Genomic DNA, 26,378 nt, shown 5'->3' with positions numbered 1-26,378 from the left:
AAGACAGACTTGAAACTGAGACATGGAGATGTGACTTGACTGCAAAACACGGGGGATGCATGAACCTGGAGGAACCTAGAAAACCAACACTAAACATAGCTTTTAGTTCATGAATAGTTTTGGTACAGTAAATATTTTTAACTGTCTAAAGCAGTGTTACAGCAAGTGCAGCGCACATAAATGAGTGGACAGGGTGATGGACACCGGTAAGAGCAGAGGAGGGGAGCTCTGTGTTTATATTAAAAACAACTGGTGTCACTGGAGTATGTAACAGTTAAGTGTTGCCAGTTCTATCTGCAATGAGAGTTTACAGTTGTCATAAAGGCTCCTGTTCTTACTTAACCCTGGATGCTAACATCACAGCAGCTTTGGACTACTTGCTAAATACTATTAGTAAAGTCAAAGGAGCTTGCAAAGAAAAGCGTCTGGACTTCTTTAAATTACTTGAAGACGTTTCACCTCTCATCCGGGAAGCTTCTTCAGTTCTAAGGTCAAATGGTGGAGAGTCCCAGATATAAACCTAGTGGGAGTAACCCCCCACAGAGGGACAAAAGGACCCCCTGATGATCCTCTAATCGCCTGAGCCAAGGTGTGAAACTGGGTGTGGGTCCCAATCAGCCAGAGTTTCGGGTGTGTTCGTTGTGAAACCTGGCCCCACCTTATCATGCGAATTCCTGAGATCAGATGGCCCAGGATGTGAGTGGGCGTTAAGGCGTCTGGGAAGGGATCTCAAAACTGGATTATAGATGGCAGAGAGTTGGTGTCGTAAACCCCCGCCTCTGTTCAAAGATGGTCGCTCACAGTGGACATAGATGGCTTCTTTCACTCCTCTTTCAAACCATCTGTCCTCTCTGTCCAAAATGTGAATCTGACCTCAGGAATTCGCATGATAAGGTGGGGCCAGGTTTCACAATGAACACACCCGAAACTCTGGCTGATTGGGACCCACACCCAGTTTCACACCTTGGCTCAGGCGATTAGAGGATCATCAGGGGGTCCTTTTGTCCCTCTGTGGGGGGTTACTCTCACTAGGTTTATATCTGGGACTCTCCACCATTTGACCTTAGAACTGAAGAAGCTTCTCGGATGAGAGGTGAAACGTCTTCAAGCAACTTAAAGAAGTCCAGACGCTTTTCTTTGCTAGCTCCTTTGACTACAATGACCTGGATGACTGAGAACCTTCACAGACATACTATTAGTAAACAACAGAGGGCCGATCCCGACAGTTTTTGTAATGGGTGATGACAAAAGAGTCATTTTTTTAAAACTCCCTTGCCCAAGTTTTATTAGCATATCCATCAAGGAAACAACACACTTGACCACAATAATAGTAACACTGGTTTCAAGGCTTCACCTCTCTCCCATCTCGGACTATTTGAACAGATCTCTGTTTTTTATTCCAACATACAGACAAGTTATTAACATGGTTAAACCACTCACTAGAACAATACAAGTGTGACCAGTGCAGACTTTTGAACAACTTCATGACTTCATGACCAACCGGACTATATTCAATGTGGACTGTCAGAAGTCTGCGAGACATGGCTTATCACCAAAACTAATCATACAGAAGAAGTACGGTACTGAGACTCACACGAGTGAGCTTCATTCAATGAGCTCCTTCATCTTTCTGCTGTTAAGGGTCAGATTCTTTTGTCCCCCAACAAGAATCTAGATTTTCCACTTCTTTCCTGTAAGCCTTGATGTCATTTGAAAACTTCACAATTTATTTGATTCATGTAGTTGTAAATGAACAGTGACTAGAGGAGTGAATTGACTATGCAGCCTTGTGGTACCCTCATACTAAACATCAAGGCAGAGGAAATGTGGCTATCTAACCTAACAGACTGGAGTCTGTTGGTTGGAAATCCCAGAGTTAAGTTGCAAAGTGAAGTGCTGATGCCCAGATGTGTGGCCATCAGCTTGGATGGTACAACGATGAGAAGTCCACAAACAGCGTTCAGAGAGTAGAGTCCAGAACTTTAGTTTTATCCAGATGTGTCAGTGTGAAGTGCAGGATGGAGGCATTGGCATCCTTTGATAAAAATGTGTTGTTTGAACTGTGTTACTTATTAAATTTCACAACTGAATGACTTGAAGGCGGTTGGTGCCGTGGCTCCAGAGACCAGCTATGTGCTAATAGTCTGACACCGCTTTGAGAGGTCACACTGACACTTAATGCCCAGGTTTTCTTCCACCCCGACACTGAAAACCACTCTTAGTATTGCACTTCATTACTGTATTCCAGTGTTTTGTACAACTATAGTTTGTCTTATGCTCTTGAATGACAAGGGGTTGTTTTTGTATTTGTTTTTTGTTTTGTTTTTTTGTTTGGGGGGGGGTTGCAAAATAAGGTGCTAAAAATACAGATTAAAAATCACTAGCGATGGCTGCTGTCAATACCAGCATGTATGTATAAATATATTATAAATATATATATTTTATTCATTTTGAAATAGTCACTGTTAGAAAAAACACTTTTTTTCCATCATAAATTTTCACGTTCTTCCCATCAGGTTGATGCAGTGAGCTCTGATATGTTACTTGTTAGTAATGCTGTTAAATGCTGGGTTTTACATCTGCTCAGAGTGTGTATGGAAAAATATTTTCACCTGCATGATGTTTGTAATGGCAACCCACTTGTTTTTTGTGTAGCAGAGCATCTGGGCAGAAAGCGAGAGGTAAAACTCAATAGCAGCTGAATTTGTTAATTAGATATCAGAGAAACACAGTGTGCCATTTTCTTGAAGGATGATCAAAGAGTCTTGTAGATTGTTCCAAAATAAAAATCAATGGGTTTTTTTTATTATGAATAAAATTTTTTTAGAATAAAGTCCTAAAACAACTCATGTTTAAAATAATTTCTCCATGCTCCAAACTGCATCCCGATTGGCCATATAGTTAAAACTACAATAAAGTAAGTCCAAAACTTCTGCATCTCATTTTTTTGTACTGTTGATCACATCATCCCCGATCCGCTCAATCTGATTTAAGAGAAATACAGAAAAGCAGAATGAATCCTACATCAGACAGCATTCCTTGATCAACATTTTTGCGACTTGCCTCTTCATTTATGAGACATTTAAGGAGTGTTATTAAAAGAAGAGGGGATGATAAACACTCATAAACACAATCCTGTCTCAACTTTTTTTGAGATTTGTTGTGTTGCGTTCAACACTTGTTTTATTTGCATTTTTGGAATTGGAACTCTAAATTCCAGTTCCAGTCCAAATGACTCTCACTCCTAACTTTTCGACCTTCTTCACTAACAAACCCCAGCTATCGTGACCCGATTTTTTTATTTTATTTATTTATTCATTTGGGGGACGGGGCTTAAATTCTGACTTTCCATTGAAGTGTTAATGTTATTAATGCTTTGTTTTGTTTTTTACTATAGTTGTGATGGTACCTGAGTCGTCGATGTCTGTTTCCTGTTTTATTGTGATAGTCTCTTACCCTGTGTAGATGTTTAGTTTTGCTTCCCCTGTTTCATTAGACAGATTTGTTCCAGCTGCGTTTCCACCTGTTGCCCATCCTCTCGTCATCCTGCATATTAAACCCCTTAGTATTTCTATGTTACCGGTCACATTGTCTCATGTTTAGCGTAGTTCTGATTTACTGGTGATCTCTTTAAAAAGAGATCAAAGGGGGAATTGTGAGATTATCCTATCCTATGTCTATAATCGAAATGAGTGAATCATTATACTGCTGTAAGCCACACCATACTCCTTATTATAGAGAGTATTAGTTTGTAGCTGTAGTTCTAGTTTGCATTATGCTTCTGAATTACAAAAGAATGTGAAAATCATTAGATTCATTAGATAGGTTTGTATTATCCTATACTGTTGATTTACTGTGAGTGAGTTACACTGTTTCATGACATTTCATACTGCTGAGTTAAGAAGAGAATACTGTGTGCAGAGAGCACAAAGCACATTCAACAGGAGCTTCACCCCCTTGTTGGAAGCAGATAGGCAGGGAGCCAAGGTCATAACACAGGCTCACTGAGAGTTAGAGGGTACGTAAGTTTAGGCTTTTTATGACTAGGTGGGGGCCACTAGAGGCTACAAGAGCTTGAGTAACCCTCCACCAGTTGGAGATTTGCTGTGTCCCTCTGCATGCATGTCTCCCCATCTGGATGGTTTATGCTCATAAAGTGTTGAATTGTATGGAATAAATGATAGTTGATTGAGCATTTATACACCGAGTATTGTCCTTCCTTCAGCCCAAAGATCGAAAGAATTGGGAGATTTTAACACTGGTTTGTAGTGATTTTGATGCAGGTGCTATTCACACATCTGTAACAAGGACTAAGTGCTACCCCTTTGAAAGAGCTAAGAGTTTTACTTGGCTATAATGGTTAATTCTGGAGATAACATGACACAGCCATGGTTTTGTCTGTAGAAATCCTTGCTGTAAAATACTTGGGGATAAGACCGAGTTCTAACATTGTAGTCAATTTCTGACATTCTAAACTGCCTTAGTTGATGGGATAAAAGTAAAGAGTGAGACCACATGAAATGACCCTATTCTTTCATCTGGATTCAACGTAAGTTTGCAGACGTTATTGGTGAATCCTGCAACTGAAGGATAAAGGTCACTTGTTAAAGGATGTCAGTGGTCACATTTTTGGACCAAAAGATAGATCGTTTGAAAGAGGAGTAAAAGAGGCCATTACAAATAAACATTATTGGACAGAGGTGGTGGCTTATGACACCAGCTATCAGCCACCTACAATGGAGTTTTTAGATCTCTTCCCAGGCGCCTCAACCCCCACTCACATCTTGCAAGAGGGGACCTCAATAGAGTGAGGCAAGGTATTACAGTGGTTTTACAAAAAACCTCTTTTCACACTTTGGCTCATGTGTTGACACACATGATTGATGGTGTATCAACAACCCTCTTAAAGGATCCCCCCCCCCCAGGGTTTAATTACCTGGTGCTCTCCACCTTTAGGTTTAAGAAATGAAAAAGTCAAGTGTCTTTCTTTCCAAGTTCCTTTGTTTATGTCTAACTAATATCACACGAGTTTGCAAAATACAAGCCAGCTTGAACTGTTGTTTAATAATTTCAAACACAAATACAAACACGCTTACACTTATCTCACCATCCACGCAATATATTTCCAGCTCTAACTTAATTAACCACAGCTAGAACTACATTCATTTCAAACCTGTAAATTATTGACATGATACGTCCCACATTACAAAAGTTAAATATTGCATGTATTTATGTTAAACATGAAATGTCTGTTGACATTAGTCTACTAAACAGACTAAAAATGTACTCTAGACATGACATTTTACACTTAACATGACAATGACATTAGTCTGTGGACATTTTTAAAAATGTCATGTTCATATAGAATGTTGACATTTATTTCCCTCCACATAAACATACATGACGGGGCTTAACAGTCACCTTTCCATGAATAAGTTGAGTGTGTTTGGCATATAAAGTAAGGCTGTCCTCACTGAACGTCACACTACCCTGTTAACTGAAAGGCCACAAATATAGACAAAATAAACCAAACACTGATGATATATTATACTCCACCACTCCAGCTTGAAAGTTATGGTAACATTACTCATCCATCAAACAGTGTAGATGAAATAAACAAATTACTCTTCAAGTATTACATTTCTTGTTTCTTCTTGTAAAATAATGTTTGAACACCAGGGTGTGGCTTTAAAGAAAAGAAATGATTAGAGACACAGAAAGACATCATAAATACAAATAATGATGAACAGACAGATTTAGTAAAATGTTTTATTAGAATTTAGTAAAACAAAACAGGAAATGAGTACTTAACAACTACCACAACAAAACAGGAAACAGCAAAAAAATGAAAGGAAACATTTTTACAAGTGGAAATTTCAAAATACAAGTTCAAATTGTTATTCACATTCTCATTTTTTATTCTACGAGCTCTCACACTTTGCAACATATTTACCTTCAAACTCCTGGCCACTCCAGGGCAGTTCTGTCCATAGCCTCCCGGATGGCCTCCCAGCTGGCTCCGTGATTTGGTTTGTTTCCATCGCTGGCCACCCAGCCAGCCTCCCGACTTGCTTTGCTTCTGCTACTGGCCTCCAGGCAGACCCTAAACTGCAGTGTTCCTAGTGCTTACAACAAGGTCAGGCTGAACCCTAGAACAGTGTCTTGTATATGCTTTTATTTCTTTGCTTAAATAACCTTCATTGGCATGTTTTACTGGAGTTATTCTATCCATCCATCTCCTACTTATAACTCAATCTAACACTCTGAACTATGTCTACATACCTAAATACTGCTATTATGTGATTGGCTGATTAGATATCTGCGTTAGTGAGCTGCTAAATTAGGACATTTTTGCTCTGCTTACAACTATTTCATAAATTATGTATTGGACAAAATTAGAGAAAACACCATCACACATTTTGGACATAATATGAAGAGAATCTTGTTCTTTCCCCAAACTCCCGTGTTGTGTCTTCTCCCAGTGTTTGTGCTCTCCGCTCCCGTGTCTCAGCACTCCCCGTGCTGGGTGCTGTCTGGCACTCCACACCTCTCGTGGAGTCTCACGCAATGTCTCACCACACTCTCAATTAGCTCCTCCGACGAGCCCTGATCAGCAGCAGGTGTGTGGTTTCGGGTGTGGCCAGTCCCCTAGCAGGGCCACACCCACCAGGCCTGAAGGTGCCTGTAGACGAGTGCTCAGATACACAGCCACCCACACACACATATGTACAATCATAGAATACATAAGTAACATAAGTCTATAACTGACATGAAATGGCTCATTATTTTACTATTAATTATCACAAGCTGTTGGTTCATTCTCTTGATTTATATTTCACTGAAAGTATATTACTGAGACTAAGTTGCAACACTTTTTTTAACTACAAGTTGTGTCACTGCCCACACCCACGTCAGAATAGGCTGCTTGTGGATTGTTGATGTAAAAATAATGCTCACTCATGAGTAGCTACTAAGTAAGGTGACGGCAGACTTGCCCTCAGTCCTCTCTGTAACAGAAACAACAGCTCCTTAACCAGAGAGGAGATGTTTGTTGTTACACAAATAAGAATTATTTACATACTAAATAACACTGTGTGTTCCCATTGTGATGTCAAATGTTCATCATCATCATCATTATCATCATCATCTTTATTTATAAAGCACTTTAAAACAACCACAGCTGACTCAAAGTGCTGTACATTGGAACTAAATAATAAAATTACATAAGATATAAATATAAAATATAAAATAATTAATTAGTTTGTTAGTTTCTGTGTAATTGTGATGAAATAACTTATTATGACTCACAAAAGCCAAAGAATAAAAATGGGTCTTAAGACGTGTTTTAAAAGTGGGCAATGAAGGGGCCTCTCTAATGCGCAAGGGCAAGTTATTCCATAATTTAGAAGAAGCTCAGACAGGTAAGGCTCGGCAAGATTGTGAAAGCATTCAAAAACAAACATAAAAAATTTAAAAAAAGAAAAAAAAAAGAAAAACTCTAAAAGACATAGGTAGTCAGTGCAGCCGGCCAGCACAGAGGTTATATGCTCTCTTTTACAACCTGCTTTTAACCTGCTGCAGACGTGAGAGCAACAACTGACTAACCCCACATAAAGTGAGTTACAGTAGTCCAGACGGGAAGAAATAAAAGCATGGACCACTGTTTCAAAGTGCTCCCTGGAAAGAAAGGAATTCACTCTTGCCAGACGCTTTAAATGATAAAAGCTGGACTTCTGCACTGCTCTAATTTTCTTTCCAATTAAAAATCACTGTCAATTTAAAACCAAGGTCAGTAATAACAGGTTTAAAATAAACTTCCAGGGGTCCCAAGTCAACAGAGGAGGACTCACAGGGACCATCAGGTCTAAACACCAAGACCTCTGTTTTCTTTTCATTAAAATTAAAAAGGTTTAAAGCCAACCAAGCTTTAATGTCTAGACATGTCAAGAGAGGTCTTATGGAGATGCCAACCTTCTGCTTTAGTGGCAAATACATTTGGCAGTCATCAGCATAACAATGAAAAGAGATCCCACGCCTTCTAAGGATGGAGCCCAGAGACAATAAATACAGTAAAAAGAGCAGTGGCCCTAAAATTGAAGAATTAGATGATTCGGAACTGAGAAGGCTATCAGAGAAAGTTCTATTTGCCACATAAGACCTAAACCAATTAAATGCAGTGCCGCCAATATCCACTAGATCATCTAATCGAGATATTAGATGCTGTGGTCTACTGTGTCAAAGGCAGCAGTTAGGTCAAGCAAGACCAGAACAATGTGGTTATCAGACTCACATGCCAGAAGGATGTCATTAAAGACCCTTAATAATGCAGATTCTGTGCTATGAAGTGTTTTTAAACCTGACTGAAAAATCTTAAGGATGCCATTATTATCTAGAAAATCTTTCAGCTGACAAAAAACAGTTTTCTCTAAAACCTTGGAAAGTAAAGGTAGCTTGGAAATAGGCCTATAATTAGCTAAAACTGTGTGAACAAGACCAGGTTTCTTAAGCAGTGGCTGCACTACTGCATGTTTCAAGGTTGCAGGAACCACACAAGAGGACAGACTACTGTTAATAATGGCAGGGGCAGAATGCCCTATACTAGGAAAAATTTCTTTTAAAAATTGTGGAGGGATAGGATCCCGGGGGGAACCTGCGGGCTTAATATGGCGAATCACATCCTCTAAATTGGAGACAGTCACAAGCTCAAACTCAGTAAAAACAGCCTTAGGCTGCCTGGTTTTTAACTATTTGTGATTAATTAAATCACTACAAACCACTCAGCAGACAGATCACAGGTAATGAAGTACTGGTTAGTATTGTTTGTTCTATCTTTAGCTACCTGAGGTTACAGGTGACTTTTTTTTTTTAAATTAATTAATGTTGTCTTGAAAGGGACAAGTTCTACATAACTGTAACAGTATCTATACACTTTTGTTTCTTTTCTTTTTTTTTAAGTCAAATATAAGAAGCTACAAAAAATGTTACTTAACTTGACATTACAAAAAGGATTTTTGTTAAAATATCTAAAAGAATCTCAGAGATTCCAAGAAGGCCAGGTACCCTGAACTGTCATTCTGTGCATAAGCGCAGATGACAGTGAGGACCCCTTCCCTGACCAAAAGGTGCAGAAAGGTGATGTTCAATGTAGCAGTTGTCAGTCTTGTTAACCAGGGATCGGTTTGAAAAGGTCTCTGTCTTTGGCTGCCACCCAGCAAACGCTGCACCTAAGCGCTTCGGTGCCTCTGGCGGCTGGTGAGCCTACAGGAGGGTGTGCCCAGCCAGGCCCCATGGCCTAAGACATGGCCATCAGGTGCTCACTGGCCGCCCTCCCCGGGCCTGGCTCTAGGACGGGGCCCTGGTAACCCTATCCTGGGCAGGGTGAACTGTTCCCTTGGTCTTGTACTCATAAGGGTCTTCTGAAATACTTACTCTAGTCCCTCACTCAGGACCAATTTGGCATGAGAGATCCTACCATGGAGCAAAATCTGCCCGACAGGTGAGGGCAGTCAGCTGGAAAGCTGAGGACGCTTGGAGAACATCAGTGCCGAATCAGAAGCACTGTGTGCATAAACACTAAAGAAAAAGCAATCAGATCACTGTGTGAGTCCCTATGTGTTCACAAATGCTTATATTAATGGGTGTATTAATGGGGCAAGTTGTATAAAGCGCTTTGAGTGCTCAGGTAACCCATGGGGCCTGGCCACCAGGCGCTCTTCCTTGGGCACGATGGAGCAAGGTCTGGATCCAGGGCTGGGCCCCAGTAACCCTATCCCAGGCAGGATGACGTGCTCCCCTGATGTTACACTCATGTTTATCTTCTGAATCACTCTTTGTCTGGTCCCTCACCCAGGATGAATTTAGGATCCCTGGGACACACAAATCCCTTCATCACAAAAACGGTAGCAATTCATGGAGGGGATAATCATTTTAATCGAATCCATTTTTAACATACTGCTATTAGCCCTGTGCAACTTATGTTAATGCCCTAATAAATAAAAATGAAAAAAGGTACTCGCTTGACACTTCAAGCAAAATGGTTTTTAACCAGAAATTAATGGTAGAATACTGTATGTTGAGAAATAAGGGTTGAAATGTGATGAAATGTTCACAGACAGATGTGTTATATGAAGAGTTCATTACTTCTTACCCTAATTACCACTACGGACTATTGTATATTAAAATAATAAATCTAAAATGTACTAACTTATAAAATATTATTCAAATAGTTTAAAAACCCCTCAAAGGTAGCTTAAGAGATATGGAACAAGAAAGGAAGGAGGCCCACAGACTGCTTATGTATTGACTGAGAGTTCTGTGCTATGCGTCTGCATAAATGCAGAGAAAACTCAAAATGTTTTGGGACATGAAGGGTTTGGGCCACGCTGGGTACAATACACCGCTAAAGGGCAAACGTTATCCCATCCACATACTACAGTGAGATAGGCAATGTACAACAGACAAAACCTATACTTGTGAAGTCGTAGATGGAGCTTTGACAAAGACAAACGGACAAACAGACAAACAGCAGCACATATAGTGGTGCAGTTATGCCCTTCCCCGCCCGTCCCCAAATCCCCTCCCCTCTTCTCCGATCTCACAGGGGTCAAACAACGTCACGCCTACTCTTTGGGTATTGTCATATGTTCTCGCGACATTACCTTCCCTCTTAAAAAGGAACGCGATCACTGACACCTCGCGAGGTTCTTGTTAGTCGTTGTCCGCCCTCTGGCGATGCCGTCTGAAGTGTGTAAAATAGCAGCAAGGAAATCTCTGGGAGTCTAGGAGGAGCTACGGCAAGGTCGATATCAGCATCGTTTTCAGGGCAGCAGAAGGACCATAAGTGGCTGGGATCTAGTGCTGTGTCCCCGAGCGAGGGACAATAAATTGTGAGTTTTGGGATTTATCACCGTGGAAGAAGAAGTAGGAGAGCGACGGAAAGTTTACAATCTGTAGTCTTGTTCCGACCGTGCTAACAAGCTACCCTCACTACTCCTCCTTTCCTCGCCGCTATCCTGCGCCTTTTCTAACCAGTCAGAGCAGCGAGTTCATTTTTCCTGTAAATAGGAAGACGCTTTGTAACGGGTGGCAACCGGGTTTTTGCTCGCATCCATTATATTGTGTGGCCGAGTAAAGCGTTTGATCCACACGCTTTCCACGTTCATCTCTGTTTGCTGTACCATGTCAGCACCATCCTCTGCGTCTTCCGCTCCGGCGGAGAACTCTGCGACGGACCATGATTTTCTAGCCCCGGATGCGGGGCAGAAGCCACCCGGTCCGACGCCCAGTCAAAGCCGTTTCCAAGTGGACCTCGTGGCTGAGGCTGCGGGCGCCGATGATAAGACTCCGAGCTCCGACGCCTCTGCCGCTGCCCCAGATGCTCCGAGTAGCAATCCAGCTGTCAGCGGAGAGGAAGCTAAAGGCCGGTTTCGGGTGGTGAACTTTGCGGATCCGACTGGGGTAGGCAGCGTGGACTCTCCGGAGGCAGCGCCGACTGAGGGAATGCAGAACGGAGACACGGTGATGAGCGAGACTAGCTTACATTCGTCGACTGGGGGGCAACATCACTATCACTATGACACGCACACCAATACCTATTACTTGAGAACTTTTGGTCACAATACCATCGATGCCGTGCCCAACATCGATTTCTACCGGCAGACAGCAGCACCGCTGGGGGAGAAACTCACCAGACCCACCCTGTCGGAGCTGCACGATGAGCTGGACAAGGTAAGACCACTCGCATCACCCGAAACTACTGGTTGAATCATATAGAAATCAGACTACAACTTATCTTATTATAATGGGAATTAACCCCAACTGTCAGAGTGTTCACCTTATGTATTTACAATCTCCGTTTATTGTCTTTAAACCATCACATGCCGCTCTACGTGTTATTGGTAGATGGGAACCTCTGCTTTTCCCGTGTACTCCATCTAGGTCACAGCAGTCCTGTCAGATAAAGTTGTTTTTGTTGTTGTGGTGTGGTTTTTGTTTTTGTTTTTCTTCTTCGGACAGATGCTCTGTAAGATGTTCAGGTCAAAATGACTGAACCCAGACTACCGCTGTGTTTGCTGGTTTGTGTCACTGTTTACGTTATTAAGAAACAAACATATCTAAAGAACATGGCAGATGTTTCCCTTGTAAATGACAGTCGCACTGAAAGCACTTTCGTGTTGCTAGTATTAATTCATTTTTAAGTAAAAACTTTATTTCTGAACTGTGGTGGTGTTTTCCCCCCCTTTTCCTCTAACTGGCCTGGAGTAGCCTGTTATTGTCAAGGTTATATTCTGATAAACTTCAAAGTGACTGTTGGCAGCAGTACCCTGACGAACTGATTTTCACTAACCACAATGAACTCCAACACGGACCCAAGCTTGTATGACAAAGCCCAGGTTCTCAGTGTTTTAAATACATTTTTCCAAAAAAATATCCACTTCAGTTTCATCCATATTGCTCATCTTGTATTGCGTCCATAGCTTAACAGAACATTTGTATGCTGTGTTTTGCTCTGGTGAGAAGTCACCTTGCTTACTGGGTCAGGTTAGATTGTTGGATGTTGCGATAAAGGAAAACGGAAGAATTCTTACACTTTTATTGCGTGTAGAAGTTCTTTATTTACTACAAAGTGTTTCGAGACAACTTTTGTTATAAACTGGCGTGGTCTAAAGAAAATTGCATTAACTTTATGCTGTCTTTCAGCGCAAACCAGTGTCATCACATTTGCAAGTCAAGAATTGTTACTTGGTGCCGAATTACTGGCACCAAATCAAGTCTGTTGACACGAGACTTGATTTTCCGGTATATCATTCAAAACTAAAGCAGGACGCCTTTGTCAATGCCTGCCCACTCCAGTCGATTGTATACCTTATGAAACTTAATGAAAAGTAAAGTCTGTTCTGATCGCTTTTTTTTTTTTTTTTTTTTTTTTTTTTTTTTAAAATATATATATCTAAACATCAAGTAGTTAGTGTTGAAAAGCTGGTTTTGTTTTTTCAACTAGAACAGGGCTTCTATTGTCTTCCCCAGTCAGGCTATATTGAGACTTTATGGCAAATATTTAGTAGGCAAGTATGTTTCAACACCACAGAATTACAGCTGCTAGCAGATATGCATGATCAGCTGATGGACAATGGAATTTAATTAGCTGCTGTGGTTGGCTGATATTCATACAAGCTGCACTTTTTGGCTCAGTAGATTGGAAATAGCCTATGAACATTAAATATCATGGGGTTTCTTTTAGTTTGAAGGTCATGGTCACCTTGGTGCTACTACTTTATCATGTCTGTCACTGAGTGTTTTGCAGTGTTTGTGTGGCACGCCCAGATCGAAATGTGGAATGGAAATTCCACCAATTGATTGTTGCTTCTGGTTGTTTTTCATGGCAATCAATGAGTCCTCTTATAAAGTTGGTAAAGTGTCTATGTGAAAGCTGAACGCATTGTCTTTATGTAATTGACTGTGGCAGTAAACTCCACTGAGAGTCTTGAGCCTCTAGTGACATGGGCCGTCAGGAACAGGCAGGTAAGTAAGTGTTGCCGTCCTGTAATGTTGAGCTCCAAAACAGCACCTGCGCTATGGGTCCATATTGAAGAGCCGGAAGGGAAACTGTGACAGGGAAGATTTTATTCAGTCCAGAGCAGCAGAGCATAAACACACTGTGCTTAAATATTGATGTCGCACTCAGTGCTGCTGAAGTTTGACATTAGACTGGAATATTGTACATAAAATACTGCTCTCTATACTTTTAGAGTAGCTGGGACAGTAGTTAAGGATAAGTTCAGTCTTAACTCGAGTCTTAATGGCATTTTTGCCGCAATACTTGCAAAATGTGCACAGTTTCTTTCATGTCCTCTTATTGCTCCTGGATTTTAATGTGCTGAATCCAAAAACGACAGTTAAAAAAAACTATGGATAAGCTATTTAGTTTAATTTTACACCTATGCACTTTGTTTAGATGATTTTCAATCATACATTGTGAGCATAGAGATATATCTCTATCTGTATATGGTAGGTGAATTATTGTGATGTGACGCTTTCTTAATTTTGTAACAAGATTTAAAAAAAAAAAAAGAGATAAAGAACACTTGATGCAAACCATTATATTGGAAGGCACAGCTGGATTGTTCCACATCAAATCTCAAAAGATTTTCCCGAATTTATTCAGAGGTAGGCCAAGTCAGGATGTGGGTGTGGGATGCTGTGACACTGAGACATGCACAGTTAATCAGTTAGGTCTGACGTCTCGTGATGATGCCAGATATGAATAAGTGATTGAACATGTGATCCACATGTTTATTCATGTTAGTTTCATCACTTGACCACACATCATTTTTTTTTTTTTTTTAATAAATAGATGTTTACACAACTAAACAAAAGTAATTCAACAATGTCATGCACAAATGGAGGATGTGCAAAGGTGTCAAATTCTGAGTCGCAGTACCTTCCACAACATATCTGAAAATAATTTATTTTTTAAAGTTTATTATAATAATCTTTAAAAAAAAATCTGTAGCCTTATTTTGCATCATCAGATTTGTTGCTACGGAGAAGGTCAAAGTAAGACCAAGTAAGAGTAGAGGTCAAAAGTTCAAATATCCTGCAATTTAGGCATATTATGTACATGTTATAATGATGTTGTATTATAATTAAATTATATTATGATAGTATACTGTGTGTGTAGGTATGTGTGAGGTCTTAAAGACCTCTTAGTACAATCCCATATGGAAAAGAAATAGTAAAAACTTATATGTGATTACTCATGAAAGTGGCCACTTTCTCATTACTTTCATATATTGTTTTAGTAAGTATCCAAAACATACAAGTTTCATTATATAATTTTTCAAGGGATCTTATATCTGTTTTCACTCTTATATGCTTTTCATACAAGTTTCACACAAGACAGATACAAACTTTATAAGATTTATATCTTTTCCATATGGGATATCACACCGATAGAAAACTGCTATCAGACTGCTTGCTTACAGGATATTTAGAAGTAGAATGGCAGGCAGAACCTTTAACTTTCAGTTCAATTTAATTAAATAATCAGCTGCATTATTTAGTATTTTGTGATTGGTATTGTTATAGTTGTCAAAGGCTTGTTTGCCCGGTGGCCTTGTTAATTGGGTAAGTGTGACGGCATTGTAGTGCATCGGTTAAGACTGTTTATTCAGAACAAAAAAGGTTCCAAGTTACCATTTGCTACTAGGCTGGGTGCTTTCTGCGAGGAGTTTGCATATTCTTAAGGTGGATAAAATGCTTAAGGGGTTACAGTTAAGTGCTGCTGTTTTGTCAGTCTATATGGATATGAAATGTGGGATTGTAAGTTGTTGATTAGTAGAGAGGTACACATTGTAAAAGTGCCTGCTGCTTTCAGGGGACGTTGCAGGGTCGATTTGCACAATGGAACCCTTGTTTAAGTCTTACAAGCTTTTTTTTTTTTTTTCCCCCCCTTTTGAAGCAAATCCCTCCTGTGTTTCTAGTACCTCACAGCCCTGCAGATTGTACAGGCTGTATACAGAAACAGGAAGCGAAGGACCCCCTGGGCTTTTAGTGTGTCATTTGACAAGCAGTGGAGTCCTTTTGTCTCAGAATCAGCCATAGATGATGGTCTTACAGCTGTAGTAACAATCTCGCTCACTGGCTCGCACACGTGCACACCCTCTCTGTGTCTCTTTCTCACAGAGCCTTTTGGCAACTGCGTGAGAGAGAAAGAGCTTTTTGTCTGCAGAGGACCTGGCTTCTTCCTTATTCCCGTGTGCGTCACATAGACCCTGATGTCAGAAATAGCACAATGACCCCACCCCCTTGTGAGACGCAAGTACAGTAATTAAGCTGAGAGTAAAACAATAGCGGTATTAGCAGTAGCTGTGCGTATTCCGTTGAATTTATTTTGGCGGTAATGTATCTGTGAGAATATGTAACTATTGATGCTTTAGTTTAGATATGATAAAACAGTCCTTGAAAAACAAGCAAGTGCTGCAAAACCATCCTATTATATATACTTCTATACTTCTTATCATGACTCTCAAACTTTTGTCAGTCTCTATACTGCTTATATTGTCCTTATAGGTTGCAAATAATTTATTATGTAACTTCACCCTGTCAGTTGACACTCGTGTTTCAACCAATGTGTTTTACAGTGCTGTCACAGAAACTGTAGTTACTCTGAGACGCGCTAATAAGAGTTTTCTTAGTGTCTGTTTAGACATTATTTCCATGTTTAACTAGCCAATCAGGACATGAATTGTTTTTTGACATTAACAAAAAATGTGGGTTCCAGTTTACTTTCTAAGATACCTCAATCACCCCAGCTCTGTTGGAGTGCAACAAAATTCCACTCTTTTTTTCCCCCCCTCTTTTCAGAGGAGTGGAATTTTTTCCCTTCAAGGATCAGAACAGAATTGACCTTCATAACCACATTTCCTGTTGTCTGCAGTTTCTGCTCGGCGTATTACAACAGCTTGACTGGCCACTCCCAGCACATAAGTTTAGCACTTCACAAAGCCCATACCCCACCTTGATTTGGGGACTCACTAGCAGCATGAGAGGTGAATTTTAATGTCGGGAAAAGGGGAAATGGTTTGGAAAAATAGCTCCCTGTTAAATCCAGACTCGAATATAAAATTCTCCTCGCATACCAGGGTCTTGTATAATCAGGCCCCATCTAATCTTTGTGACCTTATAGTACTGTATCGCCACAATAGAGGACTTCACTGTCAGACTGATGGCTTTCTTGTGGTTCCTAGGATATTTAAAAGCACTATAGGAGGCAGAAACTTTAGCTTTCAGGCCCCTCTTCTGTGGAACCATCTCCCAGCTTGGATTCGGGAAACAGACATCCTCTGTACTTTTAATATTAGGCTGATCTGGACTACTCACCGTCTCATTAATTCAATTCATTTCACAACAACAGTCACCTCAAGACACTTAATTATTCATTAGAACGCTCTGTCATTGTCGGGAATGCCATACAAGTGTGTGGGCGCCATAGAAACTATTGAGTACCTTTTTTTTTTTTTTTGAGTTGTTGCAATGAAATTCCAGCAAAAAGGACTAGCCCCCACGTCATTTTTTTTTCACTTCAATTTTCAGGGTGTCTTTGATGTTCTCTGTTCATTGATAATTCATACACATTACAAATTTGCACACCCAGATACGTCTGTGTTGCAAGTATCAGTTATATGTGGAGATGTGCCAAAGCAAGGCAACTTGAATTTTTTATGAGTCTCTTAATAATTCATTATTAGTCTGATCTATCCATTCGGGAAATGAGATTTTTCAAAAAAAAAAAAAATGCCTTGACAAACAAGCTGATGCCGTGTACTTTGACATCATTGTCATCAGAACAACCCTGCTGTTTGGTCTCACATTACATCTCCAGTTAGTCTCGTGTCTGACAGGAAATTAATGCTGCTTCCTGTTTTCTTCAATAATCTGCTCAGAAAACAGCAAGGGTCATAACTTTTCATTCACCTTGAATTGGGGACAGTTGGACAAAAAGAGCTTTGTGAGTTAACGTGTCATATTTCTAGAGAGGGGACATGTGCATGTTGTTCAGAAGGAAACAATTTGATGAAAAGGACAAAGATGTTTAGAGGTCAACTTCATGTGCTTGCAGCCTCTCCCTTTGCTTACTTAGAGCTTGTTTCACAAGGAGAAAAATCTTATTCCCTTGATCATGGTTAGCATCATGGAAAATTGGCAAACATCCCTTTTATATCAAGTGTTTACAAATTGTCCCTTGTGTGTGCACATGCAAGCCGTATGGCAGGATGTGCCCACAGTTGGACTAATTAGCATTCTATTGCAAGATTCAACTACTCGTGGTAGCCTAGTTCCATGCACAGATGTACACAAAGCCCATGTGGTGCACAGTTAGTCATCAGTAGTGCAAAAATAAGCAAAATTGTTCAGAATGTGAGTGTCTATGAAAGTCTGAATGTTTAAGAAATGTGATGTGAAATGATAATTTTGTTTCAAAAAGAACAGCTTTTTGAAAATGTGGCATATATAAAAAGTGTTTTATGTTAACACTAAGGATCTGGTTACCCAGGACAGCTAGCTGGTTAGCAGTGACAGAACAAGTGTCTATAGCTCAAGCAGTTCTCTACTAATCGGAAGTTTGCAAGAGCAAGAAGGTCCTGAGTTCAACTCCATCATCTGGCTGGGGCTTTTCTGTGTGGAGCTTACATGTTCTCCCTGTGTTTCCATGGGTTCTCTCTGGGTACGCTGGAGATCTTATTTTATAATACATATCTTTATTATTGCTCAACCCTGCACAGACCAAGTGACTTGTCAGTGGCCTCGTGAGCGGCCACTGACAAGTGGCCTCGTTGATAGTTAGCTAGTCACTAGTTAGCTAGTGACAAGTCACAAGTCACAGGTCACTAGCTAACTATCAACCAGTGGATAACTCTTCCAGTGGATAACATACCGATACTTACACTCTAAACTGCTAAGCAGCTCTTATCAAAAGCTTCTCTGTTTGTGGGACTCTACCTCTACCTCACTCGTCACCTCTTTTACACTCACACCAGAGTTAAATAGTAATTTGACACAATTGGGAAAACAAAAGTCTCTGCACTGTGAGGACAGGCCATTTTGATTCCGTCAGCGGCCCTCAGCAGACAGCGGAAAATCCAACACTGGGAGCGTTTCAGGACCGTAAAAGAATAATGAACTGAGTTGTGGGAGGTTTCTCCAAACAATGGTGAGATGTCTGAGGGAGTGGACATATGATCGGCCCTCTTGGCCAATGATCATTGTGCAAGGAGGACTGTCAGCCTGAGCATTCATCAGCATCAATCAGACTCAGAAGATGCTTACCACTGTATAATATGTATAGTATGTGGAACAGAGCGTACCTGTGAACAGAGCTATGGAGATATCCTTAAGTCTTAAATGACTAACAAGCAATGCGGTCTTTCGGTTAGTATTTAGGTATGAACACAAAGCCACCAGTACAAATCAAAGATGAAAACCAGCACAATGAAATAGGGCTGAACGATATATCGCATTTGCGATAATATCGCGACATGATCAAGTGCAATTTTCTAACCGCAAAGGCTGCGATTATACTCTGGACATGTCCAAATTCATGGGCTGCATCCTCCTGAGGCCGCATTTGTAGACCGATTACGTCACAGCGACGTGCCGAAGGCTGTCCAAATTACTACCATATCCCAGAATTCATAGCGCGGCCCAGCCAAACTCCAGTTTCCAGCAATGGCGGCCGCTACTAAGTTTTAAAATTACTCATACTAATCTTTCTGGGTCACAAAATAAACTTTTAACATATTTTCAGGCGAGAAAGTAGTTGTGTAAACATCAAATATCTGCTCGGTTTATCAAGATATCCCATATTTGCAAAAGTGCTTCGACGTTTTCAGAGGCGTCTGCTACCCACCAGCTCGACAGCTAGCCGGGAGCTCGAGGGTTACTGATGCGGCCGAGAACGGCACAACTCCCGGCACATCATTTTCAGATCACCGCGGAGTTTCGCTGCTCGGGTTAAACGTAATATATAAGTCACTTAGACAACCTAAAAATGTTATTGTTGGGATTTTTTCAGTGTTTTGTTTGTTCGTGAGTAAATCGGTTTGGCTGAAATTAAAGTTATTAGATTAGATAAAATAAAACTTTATTAATCCCCCGGGTGGGTTCCTCCTTGGTTTTCACACAGCTGACTAAACGTCAAACAGAAAACTTATTAAACAGAAGTATGAGACAGTCGAGAATTTACACCAGTGTCTGGTTATATTTTAGATAGCAAGAAGCAGACGGCCGAGTTTATTAAACTCCACCGAGACAGCGGTGACGCTAATCAGAAGGCTAGACCGTCCAATTTCACGCCTTTAAACTTTAAAGGCGTGTTTGTGTGTGTGTTTATACAATTGCTATTATGTTTTCACTTTATGTGTAATGTTACTGACTGCAGAGATCAGTAAGATGTGTGTATTTTTTATTTATTAGTTTTATTTATTTAATATTATTTTTTAATTGAATGACTGTCTAGTAGTTCACAGATGTCGAAAAACTGAGTGTGGTAAAGCCACTGATTTTGTTTATGTATATTTCTGCAATCTGCACATTGTACTGACTTTCATTTTAATGTTTACACCAGGGTTCCTTGTCAGCACTTTATGCTCAGATGTTTGTAAGCTAAAAATAAACTATTGTGTATGTTCAAATATACTGTTGTGATTGAAGAAGTTAAATAAAAATGTCAGTCATCAATTCATGCATCACCTCATGTCATCATAACAGAGGTCTGTCTTCCAGGAAAGAACAGTTTAAAATTAATGTAATATAGTATTGGCCATACTATATGATGTATTGCTTGTCTTTGTTTAATAATACAGAAGACAAAGACCTTAAAAAATAATCGCATCGCAATCGCAATATTGGGGCAAAAAATCGCAATTAGATTATTTTCCATAATCGTTCAGCCCTACAATGAAACTTTAAACGGCAATTGCAACCTGACATCAGTTTGTTACCTGTTGAAGTTCAGCAGCAGCTGGCTTCACCGCAAATGACGACTTTCTTTATCACAGTGTTTGGCTGGGGTCAGCATTCATTCATCTTTAACATCACTCAGAGTTCTTTGCTAGCTTAGTGTCAGTATACTGTACATGCAGGTGCTTGCGAACACCGGAAGTTGTGTTAACAGTGTAATCTTTTTTTTTTCTTTTTTTTCTTCTTCCTGGAGCAGTCTCCACTTTTTATTGCAGGATGACAGCGCAATGGCAAACATTGCGCTGTCATCCTGCAATAAAGCTAAAAATAATGTCCATATCCAAACTGTAGATTGCGTCGATCTTTTCTTCCTGCAGCACACAGTTTGTACAGATATCGATGTTTTTAAAAAATTGCATCAAGTTTTGGGGTGATGAATTACAAACTGTGGTCGGAATAGAAACGGATGCATAATACTGCAACAGAAATGCAGGTCTCTACATGCATCTCTACAGACAGCATGCTAACACATTACCACAATAATTCTAAACTATCACTTTAAAGTCTCTTTAGGTTGGTTTTCGTCTTTGTTTTGTGTTGTTGGTTTTGTATTTATACGTAAAAGCTGAAGGCTCATATGTCTGTCCTCATTAGAATAGGGATTTGTGTTGGGTTGTTGAACTGTAGCCTCAGTTCTCTTTCAAACCTCACTTTGTATCTCATTATGACTAATCATGGAAGCTCCACCACCACCATGTCTATCCAACACAGACAAACGCGCCAAGGACACAGGGATCCAGTGACCCCTTTATAATAGCTCCTGGGCCCTTCTTGCTTATTTTTCCTTGCAAAGATCATAAGAGCTCTTCAGTGGTTCTAGACCAGGATATTTTACTTAACTATTTACTGACACAGCTATCAAGGTAGTCCACAAATGTGGGTTTTTCTGATTTCAGGAATATCTATTATGCTGTAATGATACATTTTTGTTGAGGAAATATATTCTTCTTGGAGAAGTTGATGCATTGCTGCATACCCACATGTTATAAAACTAGCTAGTCCCACGATTTGAGAGGAGATGTGTATTGCTGCTGATCTCATTTTCTGGGTCTCTAGGGGTGCAATACAGTGGCCACGTTATGGGCATGGCCATTGCAGGGGAGCGATCTCTGTGACTCAGTCTCTCCAGCCTGCCTTGCCAGGATAAGCAGGTTATTATTGATTCTCTGTACCAGCCATAATGTCCTAGGGGATCGTTTGAGAAGGTAAAAACTTCTATGCAGTGCGAAAACAACCGGAGGAAGATGCAGGTTAAGACTTTTGACCTCTGTCTTCCCCATAAACCCATGCCACACTATCCATTGCCTACCCGGGCTTTGTGGATATGCCAGTAAGGGAGTGTAATATAGGCTTCAGCGGTCCTACTTCCCAGCTGCCTGAGTAGCAGGGTCTGTAGATTGCCTACCAATGGGGAAAAAGTCTTCTGTTGCTGCCACACCTGCTGCTGCTTGAAGCCGTCAATCCAACCATCCACAAGGAAAATGTTCAACTTAGGAATTGTAGTGGCTGCCAGCGTCTTAGTGGGCAGCACTCACAGAGATCACTCCTCTAACCTCTCCAAGTACTTATTAACTGTTCCCTTCTTCTCTCAATAAATCGAGAGAGTCAGACACTTTCTCAGGTTCTAATCTAAGCTGTGTAATGGCCATCTTTGTTCTACCCATATACACAGTCAAGGAGGAGCACGGGTTCCTTCAGTGCCCCCCACTTCAATTTATTCACCTCTCCTCAATGCTTTGTGGGGGCAATTCAAGGAGAGAAAGACGTGTACACGTGTTTGGGTTTTTTGGGTCGCCCAAGGAGAGTGCAGCTGTCCCGGCTTTGAACTTCCATCCTCCTGGGCCCCTTGGCCGGATGGAGGATTGGTGGGCATGTGCAGTCCATTCATGGTTCTTGACCATTGTTGGCAGGGGTTACAGACTAGTTTGCAATGAAACCACCCACTTTCAGTGGTGTGGTGTTTTCAGTGTCTGCTCTCCAAAGCCATTGAGCTGGGAGCGGGACTTGGACTCTTCATCATATTTAGAATATTTTATGTATGCACTTACAGTAAAGAGGAAGCAGAGGAAAAACACACAGGTACTGTTACGCAGCCTATCTGGCCTAGGTTTCGGCACCAGTGACATCTCCCATTCAGAGTATAGAATATCTAGGCCTCAAACTTTCTTTTCAGGCCTTTCTGTAGTGAGGTGCTCAGGGACTGTTGAGGATGTGGGATTTTCAGGGTTGGGTGTCCTCCCTGAGACGTGAACCATATAGTGAGAATTTCCCTGAATGTTTACTGGCTCTAAGTCACTGGAGAGACTCTACAGTGTTCATTATTGGTGTTCCCTTTGGTACAGTTATTACGAGGCAAAACTCTGACAACAGATGGTTTGTTGACGGGGTGGGGGCTGTTTTCATGGGGGAGGCTCCAGGCCCCTTAGGGTCCGTTGTGCGTAAATATAAATTACCTGGAGCTGACTGCAGTTTTTCTGGCTTTGAGGTTTTGTTTTTTTTTTTTTTTGTTTTTTTTTCTGCTGCTTTTGAAAATTTGTCCTGTCTTGGTCTGGACAGACAATACAATGGCAACACATATAAATGGTCATGGAGCCACTCGCTCTGTGACTTTGCAAAGTCACAACCTGATAGCACATATCATGTCATTAAGTGGGACACACATTCCCGGTGCTTTGAACATCAATTTGGCTCTGCTCTCCTGAGGGGAAACTACAGGGTGTTGACACTCCATCCAGAAATAGTCCACCACCTGTGGGAGAGGTTTGGCCAGGCGTCCGCAGATCTGTTCACATCATGCAAAAAAATCACAATGACCTCTGTTCTTTTCAGTAGTGACGGAGCAGTGACGGTCTATGATTTTAATAGCTCCTTACTGGCATAGCCATGGATGGCGGGGCTAGCCTATCTGCTCAGTTGCGAGCCCTTGCACAGGGACCTGGTATTTCAGTAGCATGGATAGATTTTTCATCCACATTCATATTGCGTTATTTTTGTGCCGCTATTCTGAGCGCACGAAAAAAAAATTGCAGGTGCAAGTGTTGCATTTTGAGAAGAAATTTATTTTGAGCGAAAAAAAGCTAAATTTGAGTGAACAAAATTCATTGCTGCGTGCAAAAAATGTATTTCAGTGTTTGCTATTATCCACACACACGCACAATAGCAGCTCTTCTCGCTCAGTTTTTGCATTTGCGCTTGCTCGTAATGTGTTGCTTGCACTCTCAACATTTCTGCCTGTGCGCGCTGAACTCTTTCTGTACACAGTTATATTTGTGCCACAAAACCAGCCAATCACAGACTTGGATGAAAAAAATCTGATTAGCTGTTTTGGTCTCCAATCAGCTCGAAATGACGAAATGTAATATCCCAGAATCCATTTGGTCCAAAACTCAAACAAAGCAGTGGCGGAGGAACACAGAGTGGCGGAGTTTGAAATATTACTCTTTCTGGGTCACAAAATAAACTTTTAAAAATGTTTTCATGCGAGAAAGTCACAGCTTCATGCGAGAATTCATGCAGCAATGAATTTTGATCACTCAAATTTAGCTTTTATTCGCTCAAAATAAATTTCTTCTCAAAATGCAACACTTGCACCTGCAAAATTCTTCTTCTTATTTTTTTTTACGTGCGCTCAGAATAGTGGCACAAAAATAACGCCATACATTCAGAGCAGGCTGAATTTAAAAGTATCTGGGCTCCCTCTGATCGTGATTGAGAGCATTTGGAGTGCAAGAACTCTTTTGCCACATGCTCACTTTATGATGGCAAATGTTGTGTATTTGAAAAAGAGTGCACAGCTAGCAATATGATTCCTTATCAGTTCTCTTTTCTAGATAAGGAGGGAACATTTTCCACTATTGAAGTGTATTTAGCTGCAGTTTCAGCAAGTCATGTTGGCTTTGGTAATGCACCAGTTGGCCAGCATTCTCTGATAAGGAGATTTGTGAATGATGTCCACAGACTGAGGCCTACTATTAAGCAACTCACTCAAGCCTTGGAGTGAGTTGTCTTAAAGGCTCTTTCACTCAAAACTGTCGTATTCCTCGGTTTGTCATCATTGAAAAGGATGTGTGAGTTGCATGCTTTATCGTTATACATTATCTGTCTGCAATTTTTCCCCAACTATAGTAAGAAGACCCTGCCCCCTAATGTTGCCTTTGTGCCTAACGTTAGGGAATTTGCGTTACGCATTTATCTAGGCGGTACTAAGGGGTTTATGAGAAGCAACTAGCTCTTTGTGGGCTTCCTCTAATACTGGCAAGCTGTGTTGCACCAGCCAGGTAATAAAGGCTATTGTGATGGCAATATCACAGCACAATCCCCTACTTTCATGGACATGTGGAAGAAATACCCCGTAGCCCCACAACAAGGAAGTATTCTAAAAGGGTTGGGGGACACTGTGTCCTTGAAGTGATTGGTCTGTCTTGGACATAGGTGGTGGTGGTGGACCTTCCATCATTGGTCATGACAAGAGGTGCGAGATTCCTCACATTGTTTTCAGAGAACTTGGGTTATGCTAGTAACCACAAGTTCTACATTGTTAACTGGAAATTATGTGACATGTCAATTTACAAATGTAACATGCATTATTTTAAAGGAAAGTAATGAGTAATGTATAATAATAACTTTTTTTTTTTTAGTAACAACCCCAACCGCAGTTCCCTATTCTATGATGTGCTCCTTAATTCAGCACTGCTACATGATTTGGTAAAATCCTCTCCGTGGGAGAGAGTAGCCTCCCCCCCCCCCCCCCCCTTAAGATACAGATTGTCAATCAAAGGTCTACTTAAGGATCTTTCCTGTGTGCTTCAAGATTCACAAGAGGGTTTTTTTGTTTGTTTGTTTTTTAACTTTACTGTGCACAAGGTTAGGTTTTGTAAAACCTAAACTGCAAAATTAATTAATTTTATTTTGTGTAACTACCATTTGTGGCACATCATGGTACAGTTTTCAAAAACATCCAAAGCTCTTGATGCTTTGTCATTGTTGTGCAGAGACGGCCTTTGTGTTGTTTCAGTCATGTAGAAACTGTTCACTAACCCATTCTGTTTTGTTTTGTGCAAGTAGAATGGGGAGCTGAATTTAAAAGGCAGTGACTTAAACTTATTAAATTTGTTCCTAACACAGAGCCAGCAAGTAAATTCAACAACATACTATCCTAATACGTAGCATGTGATGGATGATCTGATATCCTCGTGTTGGTGTTGTTCCCAGACCATCATGAAAATGTTGTTCCAGGTTCAACATTGCAAGTGACCAATCACATTGTTGTGACGTTATTCTTTTGCGCGCCAAGCCATTCGTGCATTTATGAAATTCCAATGTTATCAATTCTGCTTACTGTTAAAGGGTTACGGTTAGGGTCAGGGTCCGTTGATCGGCGGACAGAGGCAGTTTCACGCAGCTTTAGTACAGTTTTTTGTTTTACGCCGGTTTTTCCCGAAGTCGCAAAAGTATGACGTCACAACATTCTGATTGGTCACTTGCAATGTTGATCCTGGAACAACATTTAGTATGATGATCTGGGAACAACACCAACACGAGGATATCAGATCAACCAGCATGTGATACTGCTTTCAGCTTCTTCTCCAGCTTTCATTACTGAGCACATGAACACTGTTTCTCCTTTTACTGCTTATATAAGATAAGACATGCTTATAAAAATAATGACCATAAATTCTCTTAGAGCCCAGCTGATGTAGGATTTATTAGACTCATACTGATTTAGTGCTGCCACAATTATTTTGACAGTCGACTAGTCACCGATTATTTTTGCGATTAATCGACTAATCAGATCATGCATCCATTGGACATAAAACGTACAGCTTATTGCACCAGCATGCATCTGCTCTTATATAACT

General features: G+C 40.6%; 1 protein-coding gene across 1 annotated transcript in view; it reads left to right on the top strand.

Annotated features, from left to right (window-relative positions):
* Positions 1 to 10,695: 10,695 nt before the first annotated feature.
* slc12a2 (solute carrier family 12 member 2) overlaps positions 10,696 to 26,378 on the top strand; it is a 65,039-nt gene continuing 49,356 nt past the window's right edge. Inside the window, exon 1 of the mRNA XM_085414743.1 lies at positions 10,696 to 11,727. Within this exon, the coding sequence (XP_085270869.1) occupies positions 11,179 to 11,727 (549 nt within the window). The 5' untranslated portion in view covers positions 10,696 to 11,178. The remainder of the gene's footprint in view (positions 11,728 to 26,378) is intronic.

The sequence above is a fragment of the Rhamphochromis longiceps genome, linkage group LG7 (genome assembly GCF_057381845.1).
Source record: "Rhamphochromis longiceps isolate RC_006_pf linkage group LG7, R_longiceps_female_GT1.1, whole genome shotgun sequence".
Taxonomy (NCBI): Eukaryota; Metazoa; Chordata; class Actinopteri; order Cichliformes; family Cichlidae; genus Rhamphochromis; species Rhamphochromis longiceps.
This window is presented reverse-complemented; position numbering and strand designations above follow the sequence as displayed.